The sequence below is a fragment of the Ustilago hordei genome, assembly GCF_900519145.1.
Source record: "Ustilago hordei strain Uho2 genome assembly, contig: UHO2_contig_22, whole genome shotgun sequence".
NCBI classification, from domain to species: domain Eukaryota; kingdom Fungi; phylum Basidiomycota; class Ustilaginomycetes; order Ustilaginales; family Ustilaginaceae; genus Ustilago; species Ustilago hordei.
In genome coordinates, this window is record NW_024545292.1 from 386609 (window position 1) to 408044 (window position 21436).

The 21436-nt window shown below is 50.8% G+C and overlaps 5 protein-coding genes and 1 non-coding gene across 6 annotated transcripts; 3 read left to right on the plus strand and 3 right to left on the minus strand.

Moving 5' to 3' along the window:
- Window positions 1-5286: 5286 nt before the first annotated feature.
- On the plus strand, window positions 5287-6895 carry UHO2_06997 (uncharacterized protein; the record flags this gene model as incomplete). Its single annotated transcript, XM_041560592.1, has 5 exons — window positions 5287-5347; window positions 5874-6064; window positions 6153-6219; window positions 6330-6700; window positions 6791-6895. 5 exons carry the CDS (start codon window positions 5287-5289, stop codon window positions 6893-6895), a joined length of 795 nt encoding a protein of 264 aa, XP_041416526.1.
- Window positions 6896-6973: 78 nt separating this feature from the next.
- Window positions 6974-8497, minus strand: UHO2_06998 (uncharacterized protein; the record flags this gene model as incomplete). The annotated part of the gene is made up of 1 exon (XM_041560593.1): window positions 6974-8497. One exon carries the CDS (start codon window positions 8495-8497, stop codon window positions 6974-6976), a length of 1524 nt encoding a protein of 507 aa, XP_041416527.1.
- Window positions 8498-8805: 308 nt separating this feature from the next.
- Window positions 8806-14100, minus strand: UHO2_06999 (putative CHD1 - transcriptional regulator; the record flags this gene model as incomplete). The annotated part of the gene is made up of 1 exon (XM_041560594.1): window positions 8806-14100. The coding sequence occupies one exon, from the start codon at window positions 14098-14100 to the stop codon at window positions 8806-8808; it is 5295 nt and encodes a 1764-aa protein (XP_041416528.1).
- A 481-nt stretch (window positions 14101-14581) lies between these two features.
- tRNA-Val(AAC) lies at window positions 14582-14670 on the minus strand. Its single transcript has one exon. It is a non-coding gene; the product is annotated as a tRNA-Val (tRNA).
- Window positions 14671-14884: 214 nt separating this feature from the next.
- Window positions 14885-16407, plus strand: UHO2_07000 (uncharacterized protein; the record flags this gene model as incomplete). Its single annotated transcript, XM_041560595.1, has 3 exons — window positions 14885-14998; window positions 15355-16134; window positions 16231-16407. The coding sequence occupies 3 exons, from the start codon at window positions 14885-14887 to the stop codon at window positions 16405-16407; spliced, it is 1071 nt and encodes a 356-aa protein (XP_041416529.1).
- Window positions 16408-17290: 883 nt separating this feature from the next.
- Window positions 17291-17599, plus strand: UHO2_07001 (uncharacterized protein; the record flags this gene model as incomplete). Its single annotated transcript, XM_041560596.1, has 1 exon — window positions 17291-17599. One exon carries the CDS (start codon window positions 17291-17293, stop codon window positions 17597-17599), a length of 309 nt encoding a protein of 102 aa, XP_041416530.1.
- Between the last annotated feature and the right edge of the window lie 3837 nt (window positions 17600-21436).

Here is a 21436-nt window from a genome sequence, read left to right on the forward strand (position 1 = left end):
GTTTGTCAACGGTGACGACGACTTGTCATGGGACCGGATACACAGGAAGCAGGAAGAACCAAAGTCATATGAGGAGAAGCACAGAAATTGCAGGATTGGGCAAAATGAGGGTTTACAACAGAGTTCATCAAGATCTGTAGTAAAGAGGCTCTACAACAGATTCTGTCCAAATTGGTACAAGCAGGATCTTACAAAGAAGCCTGCTGGAAACAGTAGTATCATTATTGTACAACAGATCTTGCAGAAACTGGTGAGAGGATGCCAATATCACAGACCCCACAATAGGACAGGTGGTAATGACATCTGGGTCTACCACCCCAATGAAGCAGGGACCTACTCAAGGACAAACTCGGAGCAGGAGGATGGTGTAAGCAGTTACGCACCAAAGACTTAGTTTTGGGGTGCTATTGAGTTTGATTGAGTAAGGTCTACTCAGTAAGTTTCGCCTAAATGTAACCAAATGTTGCCACCTGGTAAGTCTCAACTGACCACCTTGAACACTCCATTCAGAGGTTGCATGGCATGGACACTGGTCATTGGTGAGTGAGTGAAACACCCTCTCCTACAGTACAAGTGTTCATAGTACTGTTGATAATGCTCTTGGATGTTGTCTGGACTGCATTATGCTAATTGCCTACAGAGGATGGGAGTTACTGGACTGCAGGTGTGATTCACTGCCTACAATAACTGACTGGACTGCAGGTGTTGAGCAACACCACCTACAGCAAGGGACTGGACTGCAAGTGTTGAAGAACACTGCCTACAGTAAGGGACTGGACTGCAAGTGTTGAAGAACACCACCTACAGTTGTTGACCAATGGTGATACAACACACATGTTGAGAGTTGTTGCAAGAGCACTGCTATTGCAATGGTATGTAACTGAGTAAGTAGATAGAGTATGTAGTAAAAGAGTGGATGGGGCTCCACTCATATGCTATGGTAGAATGAGAGTATTTATGCATTCAATTGGTGTTGCCCACGACACCTATCCTGCTCCTCTTGAGGGAACTTTGTCCCCTGTTTGACACTGTCTTGTCCTGCTGGCATCAATCCCATTGGTACTGTGCCCCTACCATTTGCATGGCATAAGGGTTATGCAACACTGCCCTCTTGCCTTCATGCTCTCCTTCTGCCTGATGATGTGTGATGCCCCCTTTCAACACAGCTCCTTCTTGACTTTATCTTGTGAATCCCTTTAGCCACTTGTTGAACCTTGTGACCAAACCCTTGGTCATGTGGTCACTTTGGCACAGCTCCTTCTTGACTTTGTCTTGTGAATCCCTTTAGCCACTTGTTGAACCTCATGACCAAACCCCTTGGTCACATGGTCACTTTGACACAGCTCCTAGTACTTGCTTGTATTGGCCAACTTGTTGAAGCATACTGATCTGACTGATTCCAACCAATCCCTGATGAGATTAATCTGGAACCCAGGGTTCAATTGATCTTGTAATTCATATGTGCTGCCAGCCTGATTAATCTCATTGATCCCCAATGGTTTGGTGCTGATCAATCTGGCATGCCCTCCATATATTGATCCATTGTGCCCCCTTCATACATTGCTCCATTGCATGACTTTCCCATGACTGCCATTGATCAATTTGGCGCACTCTCTTGCGCTGGCCTGCTGACCCTGTAACAGATGGGTGAGATGAAGAAGGGGGGTGAGTCACCACTTGGATGAAGTGGGAGTGGCCCCTATCAATGATGAAGCAACATGAGGACCTCCCATCTGCAGGAAGGATGGGAAGCAGTGCCAACAAGCAACATCACAAGGTAGGCAGGACAAGAGAGGAGGAGCAGTGTCTGAAGAGACCTCCTAGAGTAGAAGCAGCATCACAGGTGACATTGTGAGGATGTCTATATAACCATGCTCTCTCATCATAGTAGTTGAGTGGATCTTTATCCACTCTACACCTTACATTACTAGTTATAACATCATCATAAGTATACTTGGTAGTTTTCTGTCAACAGTTGCAATTGCAGGGCATTGCATCTACTTAGTGTGTGTGTTGTATTACTGCTTGAGGCCATCTGAAGGCAGTTCATTCTGCAGTCCAGATATCAATTGACACTGAAGGTGGTTCATACTGCAGTTTGGCTCTCTCAATCATTAGAAACCAAAGGCAGTCATCCACTGCAGTCCAGGGATCATCAACCATTCAGTCAACACACTGGACACTTTTGTAGGTGCAAGCATATTCACACCAGACCTTGGTGTCACCTCAAAGTATCTATCAACTAGTGATCATGCCAAGCTACCTCTGAGCAGAGTGTCCCCAGTGGTCAGTTGAAATCTGCAATAGATATCAGTTATGACATATTTGAGTGAGAAAAGTCATAGAAGGCTTCTACAACAGATTTCAGCAAGAATAATAATAAAGGCCTTTTACCCCAGATCTCGATAGGATCAGTAGTGGTTTTACTGCTCACTATGTTTCAATTTGATTTCCTGATTTCCTGATTGCTGACATTGTGTCACAGGGTCAGCGCAGAAGATCCTGGACCTGCAAAAGACATGTGTCAGAGGTCATGCACCTGAAACCTGAAATCTGTGGTAAAAGGCAACTACTACTGATCCTATTGAGATCTGGGGTAAAAGGTCTTTATTATTATTCTTGCTGAAATCTGTTGTAGAAGCCTTCTATGGCTGTTCTTGCTTGAATTGAACACAACTAAAGGATATCACAGATTTCAACTGACCACTGGGGACACTCTGTCCAGAGGTAGCTTGGCACAATCAAGGTCTGATAGTTTATCTGAGGTGACACCAAGGTTTGTTGTGAATGTGCTAGCTTTGACACAAGTGTCCAGTGTGTTGATGAATTGGGTGATTGATCCCTGGACTGCAGTGGACAACTGCCTTTGGTTTCTAATGATTGAGAGAGCTGGACTGCAGTATGAACCACCTTTGGTGTTGATCAATTTCCAGACTGCAGTTGATACTGCCTTTGGATGATGTCAATGAGTGGTGATACAACACATGTGCTATGATAGAAGCAATGCTCTGCAATTGCAACTGTTGACAGAATACTAACTATACTTTCTGAAGCTATAACTAGTGATGTAAGGTGTAGAGTGGATGGAGATCCACTCGACTATCATGACTGGAATGCATGTCTTATGTACATACTTCTCACAGAGCTGCCTGCGACACTGCTCCTGCTATATCAGGAGGTGTACCTCCTTGTCGAGCACTGCTTCTCCTGCTCCTTGTGGGTGAGGAGACTATTGCAGTGCCCCTTCATTGTCCAATAGGGGTTATCCCACTTCATCCCAGTGGTAGTGCCCCTCCCCCTTATTCATCTTGCCCCCTTGATGATGGTGCCCACCTCCTTGTGCCCATTTCATTGTCATGTAGGGCCCCTACCTCATCAGGTGGCAGCCCACTCCTTGTCCAGTGTCCTCTTGGTTCAGGATTGCCAATAGAAGCCTCTTCTAATCAGTCTCCATGAAATCTGTCATTCCAGCCTGATGCTACTGATCCTGATGGATTCTGTAGTAAAGCCTTGCTACAACAGATCTTGACAAGTTCTGCCATAGAGCTGTTGATCTTACCAATCTCACCGAGCTCTGCCAGAAACCTCTTGTAGCCCAATCTACGATTGTTGTGGATGGTCACTTCATCTGACTCCAGTTCTTCCTGCGCATCCATCCGGTCCTATGACAACCGCCTTGAACACTCTGTTCAAAGGCTATGCAGTGTCAGCGGAATGAATAGATGTCCCTTCTCCGAGTCTGGAGGATTGCAGAGTGCAATGCTTATACTTCAGTGTTGTGTGAATTGGGTACACCAGCTAAGGGACTAGCTGGTGTAGTGGTTTTGCTGCTCACTATGTTTCGGTTTGGTTACCCGATTCCTGATGCGTGACATGCAGCACATCCAGGGACTAGGGTTGGGAACACTATAAGGTGTAGCCTTCCATGTCAGCACAAGTGTTTGTAGTGCTGCTCATTGCTTGTTGGTATTTGATAGTGTCTGGACCACAATAAGATTGTTGCCTGCAGATGAAAGAGGTACTGGACCGCAGGTGTTGAGGAACACTGCCTACAGTTTTGACTTCCAATGGTGATATGATACACATGTTCGAGATGTCATTGCAAAGCTATGCTATTGCAATGATATGAGTCAAGAAAAGAGTAGTAAGATAAAAAGTAGAGTGGATGAGGATCCACTTGTTTGCTATGGTGAAGTAGTAGTAGTATTTTATGTGATTTGAGAGATGCCACCTGTGGCACCACTCCTACTCCTCTGGAGGAGTGTCTCCATCCTCCTCATACTCCTCCTTTCCTTGGGCTATGTATTGACTCTTCTTGACACTGCCCATCCCCCTCATGGTACCAATGTTGGTCCCCTTGGTCTGACTCTCTCTCCCCTCAATCCATGGTCATTTCTTGGCCCCTATCTGATGGCCCTCTCTGACCATGTGACCATGCTATTGTCTCATTCTCATCCATGGGGTCTACCTTGTGACCAACCCTTATGTGATCAAGAGCACATCCCCCTTGTGTGGTAACCTGCTGCTTGCTCCTGAGCTTGATCCTCTTCTTGGCTAAACTTGGACCCCTGTAGCATGTGAGACCTTCCCTTGTGCCCTATCCTACCTTTGATGATGGAGGTCTTCCCTACCAAGTCTCCTGTTGCCTTCTTGTATCCTGCTGGTCCATTCTGTACTGAAGGTGCTTTGTGGTGATGTGTTTTGGTGAAACCAACCCAATGAGCATGTTATGTTTGATTTCAGCAAAACCAATCAGAAACCCCCATCATGGTTGATTTCCCTGAAATCAACTGGAAACCCATCTTACAGTTGATGTCACATTTTGTGTGCCTTTTTCTGGGCATACCACATCTTCAAGTGTTTGTAGTGCTGCTCGTTGCTTGTTGGTATTTGATAGTGTCTGGACCACAATAAGATTGTTTGCCTGCAGATGAAAGAGGTACTGGACCACAGGTGTTGTACACCACCATCAGTGAGAGACTGGACCACAAGTGTTGGGGAAACACTGCCTACAGTTGACATGTGACAGTGATGCAACAGACACATTTGAGATGTTGTTGTTGCAAAGCTCAGGTGTTGCAATGATATGCAACTAAGAGTCAAGTCAAGAGCAAGTAAAGTATAGATTAGAGGGGATGAGGATGCACTTGTATGCTATGGTCAAATGAGAGTATGTATGTGTTCTGTGCAGTGTCACCTGCAACACTGCTCCTCTTGCCCTTGAGCTGTGTTGGCCTCTTGGACACTGCTCCTTCTCCTCATGGATTATAACCTGGTCAAGTCGACATGGCTCTCGCTCCTCCTAACCAGACCAACCTCTGCTTTCCTATCTACCTCCCCAACTGTGGTAACGAAAGATTGCTACTGAGCTCAGTCAGCTTGCTCGCATGTGGTCCTGCTTGGTATGACTCGCTTGTTCCGCAGTGCTGGAAACCTGCTCTTCCAACCCATGCGGAACTGTAAGAGCGTTTGGCAGCAGGTTTGGTGATTTGTGCACACAACACACCCGATCAAAATTTTGCCACAGGATACCGTCGTGCATTACACATGCTTGGGAAAGGTATCATACATGCCGAATTGCCGTGAGTTGCAAGGGTCCTGCTAAATTTAGCATGGCTAAACACTGTGTAGTGCCGAGTCGCGATGGCGGGGGACGTGGGATTGCATGCTTAGTCACGATGCTGACGTCATGTTGCGGTATGACTCAGAGGTGTTGCTGGTGCGCCGGATATAAGGAAGCTCGATTTGCTCGGTGGGGGAAGGAGGAAGGGTTAGGATGCTTGCTTTTACTACTACGTCGGTTTGGTTTAGACAGGTAGGGAGGTGTCGTGGTAGAGGCATTTGTGTTTCTCGTTCCTTTCTTTCGGTGTCAGTAGTAAGCGCCGTTGCTTCTAGCATTCGACGCCAAACCAGCATCAACGCAAGCCAGAAAGACGACGACAGAGGAGGAGGAGGCGAAAAGCAGACGAGTCAAGGCCATCCGCTCATGCAACCACCGAACACTGGGTGGAAAGGCGCCATCCCGGCCAAGGACGGCGGTCGGGAGGAGCAGTATCTGCAGAAGGTGAGTTGCAGTTGCTTTCTTCTGGGCTGCTCGTTGGTGCGTATACTGACTCTTGTTGTTTTCTTGTACTGTTGATGTGCTACTTTAGCCACCTTACTGTTGGCAATCGCAAGAGTTCGAGGTCAAGTATAGGGCAAGATGCTGGTGTGGTAAACGTAGGTCTTGCTGGCTCGTTCCTAGCGCACCTGATTGCGATGCTTTCTAACCCAACCCCCCCCTTCCCCCTTCCCCTTTACTCTGCCTTGGATGGCGCTGTGGAGAACAGTCGAGTTTGAATACCACGGAGACCCAATCGATGCTAAACACTGCCACTGCACACAATGCCAACGTCTTCACGGCGCACCATTCCAATGGGCAGCACTTTTCCACAAGACTTCAGTGCGGCTAGCGAAGCATTGCGATCCTATCCATCTCGACTTTTTCTCGACGCAGGAAGGCCATAGCGAACACAGCGTTCCCTGTAAAATCAGTTGCAGAAACTGCAGAAGCCCAATGGCAGACGAAGGCCGTAACATGGTGATGGCATATCCATCATCGTTTGGTTTTGAGGAGAACGAGGTTCCCGCTGCGTTTGCACCGACGGCACACATCTTCTATAGCGAACGTGTTATGGATCTCGACGACGACGTCCCCAAGGTAAGCATCCCGCCTCGCCCCTTCCCGCCTAACGCTAGCCTCGGCTGACCTTGCAAGGTGACTGACTGACAATGACTCGCACAACCACAGTGGGCGGGACACAAGAATGCATCCGAACAGCTCCCGCACACGCCCCAGCAAGACAGCGAGCGGACGATGGGCAAAGGCAAGAGATCCAAGTCGCAGTCGCGTTGATCCTAGTTGTCAAGTGTACCTGGCAATGATGATAAAGATGGCCATGCTCTGTATTGGTTGCTGTGTCGAAGGTGTGTATCAATCTTGTTTGGCGTTGCCAAGGGTATCTGTAGGGATTGTGTGCTGTTGTTGCTGCCTTTGCTGTGAGGGTTGCAGGGTGTTGGGTGTAACGCCTTGGAAAGCACCTTGGAGGGCTGCTTCGACGCTGATCCTACCGCGAATGGTGTCGTCGATGAGCTTTGCAATGCCTCCTGCTTTGGCACCACGCCTAGGCGGAATACTTGCACCACATCCACCGTCCGGCAGTGAATCGCCAAACTGAATCGGCCTAGCCCACTTGCTGGCCGCACCCGTATTAGCCGGTAAACCTGCAGCCAGATCGTACAACAAGGGATGAGATTTCTGCGCTCGACGTCTTTGATGTGCTTTGCCGCCATCATACGCTTCTGCTATGATGGCGTGCGGTGGCGGTGCCTCGTTCCATCGCAAAGAGCGGTGATGCGCGCTTTCATCACGGTCCAAAGCATGGACGCTTAGGTTGTTGCTATGGTTGTGGCGATGCTGCGATCTAGACTTTGTTGAAGCACCACCGAAATGCCAGGTATTGGCCTTCCACTGATCGTCGTCGTCATGATGGAAACGTGAGGCATTGCTGCTCGACACATTCCCTCCGAGCTGCGGCGGAGAGTTGCAATCCTTGCTGCCAAAGAATCGCAGTTGATCCGCTGCAACCTTGCCAACATGAACAGCTTGACCCCGAGGCACAAAGCGTGAGAGTTGAGGCGTGCAATCAGTATAAGCTTTGTTGGTATCTGGCATAAAGTTGCTAGCCGGATCATTGCCACGTAGAGACGCAAGGCTCTCGGCGGATGAGACAGCGCCTCCTCTGGTGGGCATTACCTTGATCTCGGCATTCCGTGGAGGGTGCTTGCAGCTCTCGACGGGGATGTAGATTAGTTTGCGCATCTGCACAGGATCTCCGGGCCAAAGCTTGTTCGACTTGCGAAGCACTTGGATGTCTGCACCGTAGTGCAACGCCAGCGAAGATAGCGTATCTGTAGGGGTGACTGGATGGATGAGGACGCGCACCCCTTGCTCACCCTCGGCATTGCGACTGGAAGAAGACCGTTGCTGCTGCTGCTGCTCATCTTTCAAGCCGAACCAATCCTGCAATCGGTCTAGTGTGCCTGCAGCCGGGGTGGTGTTGGATGAGGAAGCGTTGAATGAGGAAGCCTTGAATGACGATGGTCCGCCAAAGAGACCAGCGAGACCAGCGCCGATCGCTTTCCATTCAGAAGCGACTGCTGATGGACCTCTCTTGCCAGGGTCGCGAGGAGCAAAATTGCAAGCGGCTTGGGCAGGAGAAGGCGAGCGCAAGGGATGTCGGTCGACAGGCTGAGCATTGCTTCTTGCCGACCTGCTCGAGTCCAAGGCTGGAGACGACTTGCGACTGCGCAACTGCTGCTGCTGTTCCATCGAAGCCGAAGGGCAAAGGTAGCCAGTCTCGATGGCAGCCCAGGGATCCAGTTCGTTATTCGAGATAGCATTCGCGCTATCATCTCCCGACGACGACGTAGACAGCCACGGCGATGTGGCCGACATGATGTCGAGCCTTTCAATCGATCAGCTGCTGTGATGGTGGTCTTGATGATCCAGATGACACACACCGAGACTCTCCTTTATACTCTCCCACTTGTGCCCAATCGGCTTTAGATCGGTCCTCGAATCGGGCTTCGAATCGGACCTCAAATCGGGCATCGAATCGGACCTGGAACGAATCGGGGCATCGGCAGGCTATCTTCTTCACTTGCACACTCGCGCAGGCAAGGCGAATCAAACGAGCTTTGGGACTGGAACAATCACTTTCATTGCTTTGCTTGCTTTGCTTGCTTTGCTTGCTTTGCTTGCCATCAACGTCGGTAATCATAGCTGTGCGGAGGTGGAGGTGGCGGTGGATACGATGGCTGGTAGCTGGCACTTGCACAAGGAGGAGGCGGTGGCGGTGGATAAGCATACCTTGCATCCCGATAGTCTCGATCACGTCCCTCTCTGTATCCCGAGTCTCGGCGTTCAGGGTATGCTGGTGGATAGGAATCACGTCCGCTCCCGTAGTGGTGTCCGTTGGGCGGATAGTAAGGCTGCGAGCAGGGCAGATTGGCACTGCTAGGCGATCCTCCATAGCCGTTACCATATCCTCGTCCACCCGACGATGGCTCCATCGATGTACGCGGCTTCTTGGGGATCGGAGCATCTTGCAATGCATTCGCCTTTCGTTTGACTTCTGTCGCAGGAGCAGGCACAGGAGCAGGCACAGGAGCAGGCACAGGCGCAGGGGCAGACGCAGTGGCAGACGCAGGGACAGGCGTGTCGCTGTTGCCGTTTCCAGTCGCTCCTTCTGTTAGCGACTCGGATTTGAGACGTGTGCTTGCAGTCGGCGATCCTGCTCCACCGCTCGTTGCTGCTGGTGCGGCCGCAGGAGTGGATGTTGCGCGTCCGTTGATGACAAGCTTGTTAAAGATGGCCCTTAGTTTCGACGGCTTGACCTTCTTTGGCCAGAAGAATGCAGAAAAGGCCCAAAGGTGGTGGAACCATCGATCCTTGTCCTTGGCCGACAAGCTTGCAAACTTGGTCTCCAGCAGATGGTCAATATGGCCTCCGATTGCAGACAGGCAGTCTTTGAGGACAGACACCTTCTGGTCACGCTCCAGATGATCCGTGCCGTCTCGTAACCTCTTGAGTTGCTTCTTGCAGGGTCGCATCAGCTCTTTGCATTCCGCCTCGTCCATGCTCGAGTACTCGCTCTCATCCGACGAATCCGACGAGTAGGCCGGCGCAGGTCGTTTCTTGTCTGCTCCTCCTCCTCCTCCTCCTCCTCCTCCTCCTCCTGCTGCTGCTGCTGCTGCTGCTGCTGCTGCTGCTCCTGCGCCACCACGTCCCGCTTTGCCAGTTGGAGCAGGCGAGTGAGTTGGCGAAGTGCTCTTGCGCACCTTTTTGCCGGCTTTGCTCCCGCCTGCGTCGGTCAAGCTCTTCTGGTAGGCTTTGGCATTGTCGTCGTACTCGCGCAGCACTTTGAGCAGGTAGTCTCCACGACGGACAAGGTGAATCGCGTTTGGAATCGGTCGAGGTTTGCTCTGAGGAGGGCCTGAAGTGCCGCTCTTGGGTGCATCCTTTTCAACAGTGTGAGGCTCCTGGTTGGCTTTCTTACCCTCCTCCAAGAAGAACTTGCCGGCCATGTTGAGATCAGGATCGGCCTCGATCTGTTCCCATGCACCAAAGCCGTACTTCCAGATGCCGACAAGCAACATGGCATCGTCGGTGGCATCCCATCCACCAGCCCAGTTGAGTGTCGCCTTGAGATGCTCAGAAGGGACACGCCACTCAAGTGGATCCTCGACATTGTCCAGAGTCTCGGCAAGAAGGCGCAAGTCGTAGTGTCGGATGAGCACCGTCTCGGCATTGATAGCGGTGATGCCACGGCAAGATACGAGTACTGCCTTTTGACGGAGGGCGGAGGAGATCTCTTCACCACGCTCCTGCTTGCCCTTCATGAAAGCCTGGTGTTCAGCGACGGCATCTTCGCACCTCTTGACCAGCTCGTCGGAGATCTGATAGAGCACCTGCCGGTTCTTGTCCTGCAGCTTGCCTTCCTTGATGATGGGATCCGTCTTGTAGCGGATGTCGCCCCATCGTTGAATACCCCGGATGAGGACACGCAGGTCACGTTCCTTCATCTCCATCGAGCGCTGAGCGGCTGTCTTTCGGGCACGCTTGCTGGCAGCGTCCTTGGCACCGCCTGGCGAATCGGCTTGGTCATCAGTTTGGCCGTTATCATAGGCACCTGGAGCCACCTGCGCGGCAGCACGTCTTCGCGAAGAGCCGGCAGCAGCAGCAGCAGCAGCAGCAGCAGCAGCATCCTCGACCGCCTTGTTGCGTTGCTCTTGCTCGACCTTCTGACGCTCTTGCAGAGGGATAATGTCGTCCCAGCTGAGGTCGGCCTTAAAGTCTTGCACTTGGGCAAAGGACTTGAGAAAGTCTTGACCACCGGCGGAGCTGCCTGTTGGGTCTACCTCGGTCTCGTGGGCCTCTGCATGCGAGAGGATATCGTCGAGGTCCATCTCGTCAAGCTTTTTCTGCTGACCGTCTTCGTTGTCGCTCTTAAACATGTTTTGAGCGCCAAACTTGAGGATAGCTCCGAGCTCCTCTTTGCTGAATTGCTGTTGGTTCTTGGCAGAGGCTTTAGGCGCAAAGTTGGTTCCTGAAGTGTCCATCTGGTGGATGATGGCATACTCGAGCACCATCTTGCGCTTGGCTCTCTCGAGCACATCCTCCTCCACGGTGTCCTTGGTGAGTAGTCGGAAGACGCTGACGTGGAACTTGGAGTTGAGACGATGCGCTCGTGCCATGGCTTGCAGGTCGTTTTGCGGGTTCCAATCGCTGTCAAAGATGATGACCGTGTCGGCAGTCTCGAGGTTGATGCCCAGACCGCCGGCCCTGGTGGAAAGCAAAAAGGCAAAGTCGGGCGAGCGGTCGGCGTTGAAGTGTTCGATGGCCTTCTTTCGGACCTCGGAGGAGATAGTTCCGTCAAGCCTCTGGTGAATGTAACCGCGGAGGGACATGTAGTCGGAAAGGATGTCGAGCATGCGCACCATCTGACTGAAGATGAGAACACGATGTCCATCGGCCTTGAGACGTGCAAGGAGTTTGTCGAGCAAGACCATCTTGCCACTGTGCATGACGAGACCCTTGAGCGTGTCTTGTCGATTGTCCGAGATGATCTCGGTTCCGTCAAAGAGGTAAGGGTGGTTGGAGGCCTTTTTGAGTTCGATGGCAATGTTGAGCAGCGAGAACTGAGCAGTGGTGGCGCCGCTGAGGAGCGAATAGTTTCGCGTGAGGATGGCCTTGTACATGCGCTGTTGCATGGCTGACATTTCGACACGAAGGATTTTTTCGGACTTGGTGGGGAGCTCCTTGACGACGTCCTTCTTGAGACGGCGAAGCATGACATTGTCGAGTTTCTGGTGGAGTTGCTTGATGACGGCCTGGTCGACGTTGTTGATGTCGAAATCGACGTCGAGGTCGAATTGGTCGGGTCGCAAAAAGTGGAGGAGAGCGATGAGTTCTTTGACGTTGTTCTGCAAGGGCGTACCGGTGATGAGGAGCTTGCCGGCAGCATGGAAGCTGTTGAGCGCCTCGTACAGTTGGGCTTCAGAGTTTTTGAGACGATGAGCTTCGTCGACGGCGAGGTACTGCCATCTGATGTGACCGAGCTCTGCGCGGTCCTTGAGAATGAACTCGTAGGTGGTGACGAGGACGTTGAACTTGATCTTTTTGGCAGGGCCGAACTCGTACTCTCGGATCATGGCACGACTGGCGCTGTTGCCAATGTAAGCGAGAGTGTTGAGGTCGGGAGCCCAATGCTCCAACTGGTTCATCCATGCGGGCAGCGTGGAGAGGGGCACAACGACGAGGAAGGGGCCGTACTGGTAGCAGGAATGAAAGAGGTAAGAGAGGAAGGAGACGGTCTGAACCGTCTTGCCGAGACCCATCTCGTCGGCGAGGATGCCGTTCTCGTTCTTACTCCAGAGGTAGGCTAGCCAGTTGAGACCGGTCATCTGGAAGTCCTTGAGGGTTCCCGAGTTGATGTAGGCAGGCTGCTCGGTCATGCGCGTATACTTGGGACGGCCCTGAGAAAAGTTGTGCGAACGCCAAGGGAGGGTGAGCGAGCTGGATCGGGCGAGGTAAGCGGTGATGGCGTGTTGAGCAATGTGCTTGATCTCTTGCTCGGCTTCCCAGGTAGAGTCGGCGTAGGGCAAACCCTTCCACTTGACGAGGTAAGCGAGATGTGGATAGGGCACTTCCTTGTTGGCATGGTTGTCGCGCTGGGCAATGACACGTTCGACCGTCTTGAAGCTCTGAATGAGTTCGGCCTGTCGTTCCTTTTCGATCTGAAGGGCTTCGATGTCCTCGCGGGAAGCATTGGGGTCGGAAAGGAGCGCCTTTTCGGGATAAAAGACGGACTTGATGTAGTTGTCGACGCGCTTGAAGCCAGGGTAAGGCTTCAAGAAGTCGTAGGTCTCGTGGGTGTCGTGAAGGTGCGAGTAACGTTTCCACTTGACGATGAAGCGCATGTTTTGCGTTGGAATGTCCTCGCTGTCGTCGAGGTGATCTTCGTGTCGCTCGTGACCGAGGATGCTCTCGATGACGTCGTCTTGGTCTTGAATGTCTGGAGGCTGTTGAGCGTACCTCTGGGCTTGGGTATCAGCCTGGTCCTCGAAGGGATCCTCATCACCAAGGTCGGCGTAGTCGTCGGTGTAGTTGGGGATGCGTTTGCCGTTCCTGCTGGAGACGCGAGACACTTCGAGGTCGGCGGAAGAGAGACGGGGAGCAGCTGAGCGCTTTGCTTTGCGCTTGCTCTTGGACTTGGGAGGACCAAAGTCCTGGTCGTCGTCCTGGTCCTGGTCGTCGTCCTGGTCCTGGTCCTGGTCGTCGTCGTCGTCGTCGTCGTCGTCGTCGTCAGGGTCGTCGCTCTGCTCGTCATCATCATCGTCGCTGGGCTGCAGGGAGCTGCGAAGAGAGGCTCTGCTGCCTTTGACGAGATGGCGGCGTCTTGATGATAGCGAGGCTTCTGGGTCGTCCGAGTCGGCATCCAGGTCGGTGTAGGATCTTCTACCAGCGCGTCCGGATCTTCTCAAGCCGTAGAGATCTGGGTCGTTTTGAGCCTCGAGGAGATGTCTGCGGTCGGACTTGAGCGAGGAGCGAGAGGCAGTGCTGTTGCGAGAGGCAGTGCTGTTGCGAGAGGCAGTGCTGTTGCGAGAGGAGGCTGTAGCCTTTAGGCGGTCAAGCTGCTGTTGCATCATCATCATCGGCGGCTTGTGGTCATCGAGGTCATCGAGGTCATCTTGGTCGGTGGTCACATTGTTGTCGTTGTCGTTGTCGTTGTCGTTGTCATTGTCGTTGTCATTGTCGTTGTTGTCGTCGTTGTGGATGTGGTTGTGGTTGTGGTTGTGGTTGTGGTTGTGGTTGTGGTGGTGGTGGTTGTGGTGGTGCTGGTCGAGAGATTGCTCCTTGTTTGCCGAGTGAACTTGAGAGACGTCAGAGAGACCAGAGAGGGGTGAAGAGTGACGGCGTGGATCTTGTGTGTTTGCGGGTGGCGATGGAGAGGTAGCGTCAAGCTCTGGCTCTATCGACTCTTGGATGGCGGACATGGTGCAGCGGTGATATCGAGGAGAATGCTGTTTGACGAAAGCAAGACAATCAAGAGGGCTGTCTGATGCGTGCGCGATGGTGGGGAATGCTAGATGGGGTATGGCATGATGGACAATACACTGCCCGCGTATAGTGGAATGTGGAATGTGGAATGTGGAATGTGTAGTGTGTAGTGTATGTGTGTGTGTTTGGAAAGGATTGATAAGGAGGATGATGGTGGTGGAAAGGAGGATGATGGCGACGACGAAAGGAAAAAAAAATAAAAGCACTCGTCGCCATCAGTTTATTCGCACGATAAAAACATCTCCAACTCGAATTCATATTTTGAGAATCAACAGTCGCATCCGTTGTTAGATCTACATCTACTGCCGTCCTTCTGGAATTGCAGCGAGTGGAAAAATGGCCTGCTTACTAATCGCAATCACAGAGACCAAAGAAAAGAAAAGAAAAGAAAAGAAAAGAAACGAAAAGAAAAGAATATGATTTCAGCCGGGTTCGAACCGGCGACCTCCTCCGGAAGCAGATGGAAACTGTTAAGGAGACGCGCTAACCAGCTGCGCCATGAAACCTGTTGAGTTTGGTGTCCACTATATTGACGCCTTAATCGTATTAATGCTGAGATCCGACCTCCTTTGGGTCTTTTTCGCCACTCATATTATCGCCACTCTTACTATCACCACTCTCACCATCACCACTCGATCATTGCGCATCAGCTGCCCCTTGATTGCTCGTGGCTCGATCCCACCTAGGACTCCATTCCATCCGCTCGAAAGCTGGACTACGATGCAGGCGACTGTAGCTCATCTCATGGACCATGTCACCGACCCATCCGATTGGAAAGAGGACTTTACTGTTCTCCGCAACCTCGATGCTTCTCTTCGTTGCGATCTTTGCTTTGTAGGTCCCGCTGCCACTTGGGCCCCCCGTCTCCCCGCTCCGCCTGCGCTGACAATGAAACCTTGCTCCTCACTCGGTGCCAATGGACTGGCCAGGATATCTATACATCGCCAGTCTCGATAAAGAGCTGCCACCACACCTTCTGCTCCACCTGCATTCGCACCCACATCAATCAATCCGGTAACGGCGGTAGCTTCTGTCCCAAGTGCAGGCAGACAAAGGCGTACGACTCCGAGTTGATACCGCAGCCCCTCCTCGAAATCACAGCTCTGGAATGGAAGAGATCGCGCTCCTTTCTCGCTCGCCTGCAATCGCATCATCAACGCCATAAACAATCTTGCCCACCACAAACCCAGTCGTCATCCAAGCGGCCTCCATCTCAGCACAACCGCACCCCCAGTCCACGCAGCCCCAATCCACGCAGCCCCAGTCGACGCAGCCCCAGTCGACGCAGATCCAAGCGTATCAAACCAGACCTTTGCAACTCGCACCCTCTCCCCATCCATGACGACCAAGAGCAGGATCTCATACATAACACCGATCCTCAGCACGATGCAGATTCAAGCGCCCTCAGCTCCAGTCCAAGCGCAAGCCTCCAAGATGCCACTGGGCGAGCCTCGGATCTGCAACTCAAAGCGGATCACTTGGTGCAATGTCCTATCTGCACCCACAATTTCACCGTCACCGCTCTCAATCGTCACCTCGACAGCGCCAACTGCTATCCCGGCTTTCCCCAACCATCTCCCCAAGAACGAGGTCTTGCATCCACCACCACCACCACCACCACCACCACCAAGTCCACCTGCTCTTGGTTCACCCAACCCCGCTGCTCTTCCATTTCAGCCAGTTCAGATGCAGCCAACGAAAAGCGACTCGTCCGACCGCAATACAACCTGAAATCCGAACGAGAACTTCGCAAGCTCCTCCAAGATGCTGCCCTACCTACCAACGGTGACAAAGAAAAGATGGTCCAACGACATCGACAGTGGGTCAACATTTGGAATGCCAACCTCGATTCTACAAATGCTAGACGCAGCGCACTACAGCTCAGGCAAGGGTTGGCCGCTTGGGAACGTACCAAAGCTTCCGCAAAAGATCATTCTGCCCTTCTTGACCGGCACAAGTCGTCCTGGCTTGTAAGTTCCTCCTGCATTCCCAAGCCAACATGCTGATCACCTAGCTGCAAAGGGTCAACGCTGAGCTCTTTCTTTCCCTATCCTCCTCTCATCCAGCAGAAATCGAACAAGTCTCAATTCGACCAGCTCATTCAAAAAGCAAAGATCGCCACAACCTCCTCATCCTCCTCCCACACCACGACCCAATCTCCTCCTCCCACGCCCAACGAAACCTGCCAAGCCAACAGCGAGACAGATGGACACCTGCTCACCTCAAACCCTGCCCATCCGTAGCAGACACACATACACACACATATATATACATACGAATCACCATCTACTTGGTTCATAACTACCATCGCAATCGACACTTGTCATCATTCCTTTCCAGCCCACTTCTCCCCACTCTCCCCACTCTCCCCACTCTCCCCACTCTCCCCCTCGGCAACTCGGCAACTCGGCAACTGAGCAAATATCCGCTTCGTTGGTCAAACCTACTCTAGCTTGAGAGCAGCTAAAGAAATGTAGAGAGACCGGCTTGGTGTGGGGGTTAGAGTGCAACATTGTCTTTACTTTTGCCATACTGCAATGTGATATGGCCTTGCTGTATGTGTTTGCAAACGAGGGATTTCGTATCAACCTGCTTGAGCTTCAGTTCAAGTTATACAAGACACCCCTTCATCTGCGCTACAGTCTGCTCAAGCTTACCATCCAGTAAGATGCTGAAGGATGATGCAGAGCCAATCTAAATACATGACCGATCTCACCAGAGATCAGGTACAGTTGAAGATGCATCAGCATTCCAGCCTGGATATGCAAGCATTAGCCAAGACACCAAGGGGCCAAGAACATGCACAGGCAATCAAGACAATGAAGCACATGAGGGTTGCCATACCAACAGATCATGTGCTATACTGCAGAAGGTGGCAACTCAGGGGCCCTATAGGAGACAGCTCATCTCATTTGGGCATAATCAAAGATGGCAAGAAGGTATATATATATATATATGCCCATTAAGGATGTAACTGATAAGCAAGAAATAAAAGACCTTTTCTCAAGAACATATGCCTGTGGATACAAGCTTGTTAGTAGCTCTGGACAGCATATAGCCTTGGTATTCTTCAATTGATTAAGAGTCTGAAGTTCCACCAACCAAGCCACAGAACCATCCAACAACATGGCAGAAGAGACTGAAACCCAAGCCAGTGCAAGCAAGGCCAAAGGAGGTAGAAGGGGCAAAATGGCTCAACTGCAAGCTGATAACAAGGCCATTAACAAGATGGAAGTCAAGGTGCTCAACAACAACACCAACAAAGGAACTGACTCTGACTCTGACTCTGACCTTGACAGTGACAGCAAGCAATACAACTTCCATACCCTAGCAAAGCTCCTCAAGCCAGTGCCCAAACTCACATCACACAACTACTACCGCCATTTGGAGTGCCCACATCAAAATCCTTCCTCTGATTGGTACCACATGCCATGAAAAACCTCAAAGAAGGTTATGAAAAGAAGCACACCAAGTGGAATTGTGTGTTTGATGATGCTCTCATTAATGCACTGTGTGGTACCATCAATACCATTGGCAAATACAATGTGAACTACCTGATCCTTGACATCATCAGAGAATATCACACTTTCCATCAAGTCTGGAAGAAGATTGAGAATGGCCTGACTAATGAAGCTACTGCAACCTCACATCAACTTGCACTCATCACTCAGCTAGGTGATATCAAGATGTTCAACTCCAATGCTCGAAAGCTCATCCAAGAAATCAGATCTATTCAGATGGAGAGCAGTCTCCTGGGAAAGCCATTATGCCAATGACACCTTATTCTCAAACCTGCAGAAGTGCACCATACACCACCCCATGTACAAGGAAACCATCACAACCATCAGTCAGCTCAATTTTAATGCACTTGCCACTGCTTTGATTGTATGCCAGTCTGCAATTGAAAGCAACCCTGCTTATAAGGTAGACCCCCACCAGGCCAGGGCTAGAATTGCCAGCAGCAATGATCAGGATGAATCAGCCAAGGCAGATGAGAAAGATGAGAAGGAAAAGAAGGATGATGGTTGCACAAGTGCAAGGGTAGCAGCCAGACCCAGAAAGATTTCAATGCTGGGTGTGCAAGCAATTTGGACACAGCACTAGACAGTGTGATGCCTTGGTAACCATTCCTGAGAACTCCCCCCTTGCAAAAGCAGACTAGGAGGTCTGGTGCTCCTTCACACTGAGTTGGCAGAGGCCTCTGAAGTCAAAAGAACCATTTCATTGGATCTTAGACTCAGGGGCCAGCTATCACATGGTTAATGACTATAGCCTGCTCATTTGGCCAAGAACTTGTCAAAAGTGTGTATTCACAGCTGGAAGCAAGGTCCTGGAGGCAACAGCTATAGGAGATGCAAACATATCAATGAGTTATGGAGATGTTTTTCTTCACAATGTATTGAATGTCAGGCATCTTAATGTTAACCTTTTGTCAACCAATTCATTAACAGACAAAGGAGCACAAGTGACATTAGATATCACCAGCAGACAGATTCACTTGGAAAATGGAATGCTACTCAAGGTAGCCAAAGATTGTGAGCAGGGACTATTAGAGTTCTGAGGTGAGACATGGCAAGAAAACACAATGATCACAATAACATCCTTGTTTGAAGGTGTTGGTGATGAGCTTGAACAGATCAAGAGCAAGACAGGAGCATTGAAACAACAACTATGGTGTGAGCATCTAGGGCATCCAGGCTGAGATAAGATGAAGGCCATCATCAACAAGCTAAAGGGCAATAATGTAGTAGAGTTGGACCCAGAAACAGCACCGACATGTGAGCATTGTCATGGGCCTAGGGTTCTAAGGGCGTCCGGCCGTGGGGCAGATGCGTCTTGCGTGTCATGGGCCTGGATGCTCAAGAAGCAGGAGGGTCATGGGTTCATATGGAAGGAGCACAGGTATCGAAGACCTAGTCGACACCAGTAGAGAGCATGGTCGTAGTGCAGTCTCCATGGAGACCATGGACTCCTATGGACTCACATGCAAAGGAGGGCCAAGCACAGCCACGAGGAGGACCAAGCTCAAGGAGCAGGCACAGCCATGAGGAGGACCAAGCTCAAGGAGCAGGCACAGCCACGAAGAGGACCAAGCTCAAGGAGCATGCAGATGGTTACCACTCAGGGGCTTGAGAGACAAGAGCCAAAGGAACTGTCACTGATCAAAGGAGGAGGAGCAGTGTCGAAGGAGTCGACACCAGGTCATGAGGAGGAGGAGCAGTGTCGAAGGAGTCGACACAGCTCAAGAGGCACAGGGGTGCCAAGCAGGAGAGGCCCCTGAGCAGTACTCGATGAAGAAGGTACTCTCTGGAGAGAGAGCAGGAGCAGCATCGCTGGCGATGCTGAGAAGAGGTATATAACCATGCTTTCTCATCAATAGGTCGAGTGGATCCTTATCCACTCTACTCACCATACAACTAGTCAATACTTTAGAAACACAAGTACTCATTAGTTACAGTCAGCATAGCAGCAATCTATCAAGGTTGCTCCTCATCGTAGTGTGTGTGTTGTATCACCACTACCTGATGTCCGAAGGCGCCCATAGCAGGTTAGCGGTCCGGATATAGATAGAACCGAAGGCAGTAGTCCACTGCAGTCCGGGGATCACTTCAAAGCATCAAGTCAACACACTGGACACTCGTGTTGACGCCACCTACCTTATCACCAACACCATCAACCTCATTATCATTGACATCACCAATCTTATCATCAACACCATCAACCTCATTATCATCGACATCACCAATCTCATCACCAACACCATCAACCTCATCATCATCAACACCCACACCAGACCTTGGTGTCATCATAACATTGATATTGATCGTGCCGAGCTACCCCTGAACGGAGTGTCCACAGAGGTCAGCCGAAACCTACGATAGTATATACAACGAACGCCACCTGCTGTCACTGCACAACTTGATAGTCACCGATACCGAGACAATAGCTGTCACACAGTTTAATAGTCACCGAGTATCTCGACAGACCGACCTGGGTTTCAGGCGCAAGACCCCTGACATTGCGCTCCTCGAAGATGGTCCAATTTAATTTTGAAGACAGTCCATTTGAAAATTCAAGACAGTCCAATTCAAAGTTCTAAGGGTGTATGGCTGTGAGGCAGACGCATCTTGCACTCCTCGAAGACGATCCATTTCAAAATTCAAGACAGTCCAATACAAAATTCAAGACGGTCCAATACAAAATTCAAGACAGTCCACTTCAAAATTCAAGACAGTCCATTTCAAAATTCAAGACAGTCCACTTCAAAATTCAAGATGGTCCACTTCAAAATTCAGGCCTTGGGGCAGACGCATCTTGCCCTCCTGGAAGACGGTCCACTTACAAGGGGGTCCCTTTTCAAAACCAAGTAGGGTTGCTTAATCAAAGTTGTAGTACTACCTGAACTATGCATATTTCATTATCCAACCCTAGCCCTAGCCAGTGTGTCTTGCTTGCGGGCAACACACAATTGCGCTCTGCCAAATTCGAAATTCACGCAACTGCGTTGACCCCCAATGCACTCGAAATTTACACTGCTCAAGTGCTGCAACGCAAACAAATTTATTTTCGCTGGAGCAGCGCAAATTGAGCAACGCACAGCTGGAGCAACGCACTCACAGCTGGAGCAACACACACTCTGCTGGAGCAACACAATCTGAACAGCACACAGCTCGAGAGCAACGCACTGTTCGAGAGCAACACACAGCTCAAGAGCAACGCACTGCTTGAGAGCAACGCACTGTTCGAGAGCAACACACTCACAGCTGGAGCAACGCACTCACAGCTGGAGTAACACACACTCTGCTGGAGCAGCGCAATTTGAGCAACACACAGCTCGAGAGCAATGCAGAGCTCCAGCACAACTCTTGCACTTACACCCCACAACTACTCAGCCTTACAACACCTTTGTCGACATCATGAGCCTCCTTTGCACTCTTAGCCCTTTGTTCTTGCTGCCACTACTTCTCATCATCACTGCACAACATAATCACCACTTGTCTTCATCAGCTGTTGTTCTCTCTCATGCTCACACCTCACTACCACTCTGCCTTACAACACCTTTGTCGACATCATTTCTCTCTCACACTCACACCTCACTACTGCTCAGCCTTACAGCACCTTTGTCGACATCATTTCTCTCTCATGCTCACACCTCACTACCAATCAGCCTTGCAACACCTTTGTCAACATCATCAGCCTTTGTCCTTTATGCTCTCACACCTTTGTCGACATCATTAACCTTTGTTCTTACACTCTCACACCTTTGTTGAC